Source organism: Stigmatopora argus, chromosome 9 (assembly GCF_051989625.1).
Source record: "Stigmatopora argus isolate UIUO_Sarg chromosome 9, RoL_Sarg_1.0, whole genome shotgun sequence".
Classification (NCBI taxonomy): domain Eukaryota; kingdom Metazoa; phylum Chordata; class Actinopteri; order Syngnathiformes; family Syngnathidae; genus Stigmatopora; species Stigmatopora argus.
In genome coordinates this window covers 2,564,308-2,567,143 of record NC_135395.1, presented here as the reverse complement: position 1 = coordinate 2,567,143, position 2,836 = coordinate 2,564,308, and the positions used below count along the sequence as shown (strand labels likewise).

The window sequence follows — 2,836 nt, the reverse complement described above, 5'->3', positions numbered from 1 at the left end:
CAGTGCAGATATTGTATTTTGCTCTTGAAGATGACATCACCAGCAATGCTGCAAAAGAGGTCCCACCTTAAATAGATTGAAAATACTTGACGCTCTACAGAAGCAGCCACCTGCAGGAGTGTCCTTCTACAAACAGGGTTTTGACATCAAGCAGAGAGGAGCAGACATCCACGGAGAGAACATCAGACTGAAGTGAAGACTAAACACTGCCTAACTATCCCGTTTGGTAAGCATTCAAACTTGTTAAAATTTACTCTAAATTCAGCTAGATTTATTTTCATCTGCATCATGACATTTTTTAATGAATGATAAAAAAGGTTTTTTTATATATTTAATGATGAGGTGATTTAAATTTGTACTTAATATAAGAAAAAAGGAATTCTGATGATTAATTTGCAATTTTAGCAATTGGAGGCTCGCCACAATAAGATGCTGCTGGCTATATATAATTAAAAGATAGAACTACAATTGAATGAACTAATGCTTGCTCATCTGGACCAATCTATGTTAAGAATTAGTTAAATAAAGATGTTAAGATGACTGGTTTTGTTCAATGTGATTAGCTTGCATTGTAAAATATCTACAGCAAATCAGTTTCAAAACAAGTGTGACCCAGTTTTAGCAAAACATGCTCAAGATGGTTCTGGATAATTTCACATGTAAAAATAATACTAATAAACAATTGTTTCTTTGACTGTGATACATAGGACTTTATTGGACAAGTAGTTCACTATTTAGTTTTTAAAAAATCCAAACAGTTGCACTATAATGCCTTCGAGGAAGTAAATGTAATAGAACATCTGTCACGTAACCGGATAAATGCCCTAGCTAATCTGATTTCAGGGCTTCCTCCATTCAACACCTTTAGTGAGAATCTGAGAAAACAATCTGTCAATTTAGCTTTTTTTGTGGCTGCCATACTTTCAATGACATGTTTTGTCTTTATCTCAGCTGATGCAAATGGAGCAAGTTAATCAGATGCAGAGTGCGGAGATCAACTCTACTCACTGTCCTTCCATCGATAACTTCCGTAATCAAGTGTACTCCACATCCTTCTCTCTCATCACGGTGTTGGGCCTGGCTGAAAATGGCTTTGCCCTGGTGGTGCTCATCCGAACTTACCACCCCAATTCTCCCTACCAAGTCTACATGCTCAATCTCGTTGTGTCCGACCTGCTGTGTATCAGTACTCTCCCCATGCGTGTAGTCTATTACGTCAACATAGGACAATGGAACCTGGGTGATTTCCTATGTCGCATCAGTTCCTGGTCCCTCTATGTCAACCTCTACTGCAGCATTTACTTCATGACGGCCATGTCCGTGACCCGTTTCGTAGCCATTGTCTTCCCAGTGCAGAACAGACTTCTGGTTACAGCGAAACGTGCAGGTTTGGTGTGTGCAGGCATTTGGATTTTCATCTGTCTGGTGTCTTCACCCTTCCTGACGTTTGGCCAGAGATTTGACCCACTCACGAATAAGACAAAGTGCTTTGAACCCCCAATAGGTCACAATATGTCAATAGTAGTCTTACTGAACAATTTGTCTTTAGTGCTAGGCTTTGTCCTCCCCTTTCTCATTATATTGCTCTGCTACGCTGGTATTATTCACACCCTACTTTACCGCACCCTCAGGGTGAGACGGCAGAAGGATATAGGCCCAAAAGCCATTCGAATGATCGTCATTGTCCTGCTGACTTTTTTCGTCTGCTTCATGCCGTATCATGTGCAACGTTCCTTTCATTTACTCTCCTTGTCGCGGCCTCACACTTCCTGTTCTGAAAGGGTTTTAATGCAGAAGTCAGTTGTAGTGACGTTGTGTCTCGCGGCAACCAATACATGCTTTGACCCGTTGCTTTACTTTTTCTCGGGGGAGGCTTTTTTGAACCGTCTTTCCTCCATGCGCCCGTCAGGATCAAGTGGCACGCATAACAGCTCTGTAAGGATAAATGTGGCTAGTACCGAAACTGACATCAACCGACAGGTCAATGCCACTGCTTGTATACTCAATAGCCCTGTCCAAAATCAGTGACATGCTCAAAAAGGTTTCTCAAAAGCATCTTATTTGAGGAATGTTCCTATACTACTTGTTAGCTGTATTTGGGCAAAAGTTTGGGTACACCTAAAAATCGTTGCCAGTAAATGGATAGGCAAATAAAGAATTGTTTTTGGTTTTATTTTTGGGGTTGTGGAGGTCATTTAATCATGTATGTATTTTTATTTTCCTACTATTGGCTAGATGTACAGTGAATCTCTTTTTAAAAGGTCCAAAGGACAACATAAAAAATGTGAACAAAAACCCACCAAAAACTATCGTAGAATAGACCAAACTGATTTTTTTTTCATTAACCACAATGTTTTCAATCAAATAAGGATGAAAAAAGATTAACAAAAATATTATATGTAAAAAGTACAACCAGCTCCACCAATTCCAAAGGTTCAAAAGTATTTGTAATGTAGCCAAGCTGCATCATATATCACATGTTAGAATGCTGTGATTGTAACTATTTTTAATCTTATTGTCACTTATTAATCACGCCATATTAACAGTTTATCCCAATTACACACTCACTGTGATTTATATCATCAACATTAGTATTGATACAGTGTTATTTTTTTGATTGTGCTATGCACTCATGAAGACAGGAAGGCCACAAATATTTTGTACTTGTGGTGATTGGGTCTCCCCAGGGTCTGGATCGCATGGCTATCGGATGATTATAGTTGATTCGTAATACTAATTCATGTAATTAATTATAATTTCAGCATTTTTTAAATTGCAGTGTTCAAGAAGAACCTCTCCGTTTCAAAAAAGGCTGGATGGCAAAGAGTACGTGGTG

The 2,836-nt window shown here is 38.8% G+C and overlaps 1 protein-coding gene across 1 annotated transcript; it reads left to right on the top strand.

Moving 5' to 3' along the window:
- Positions 1 to 960: 960 nt before the first annotated feature.
- On the top strand, positions 961 to 2,028 carry LOC144082611 (cysteinyl leukotriene receptor 1-like). Its single transcript, XM_077609872.1, has one exon. It carries the CDS (start codon positions 961 to 963, stop codon positions 2,026 to 2,028), a length of 1,068 nt encoding a protein of 355 aa, XP_077465998.1.
- Positions 2,029 to 2,836: the final 808 nt, after the last annotated feature.

What these genes read in the sequence shown, in the direction of transcription:
- LOC144082611 (XM_077609872.1), top strand. Translation starts at nt 961, where the DNA reads ATGGAGCAAGTTAATCAGATGCAGAGTGCGGAGATCAACTCTACTCAC.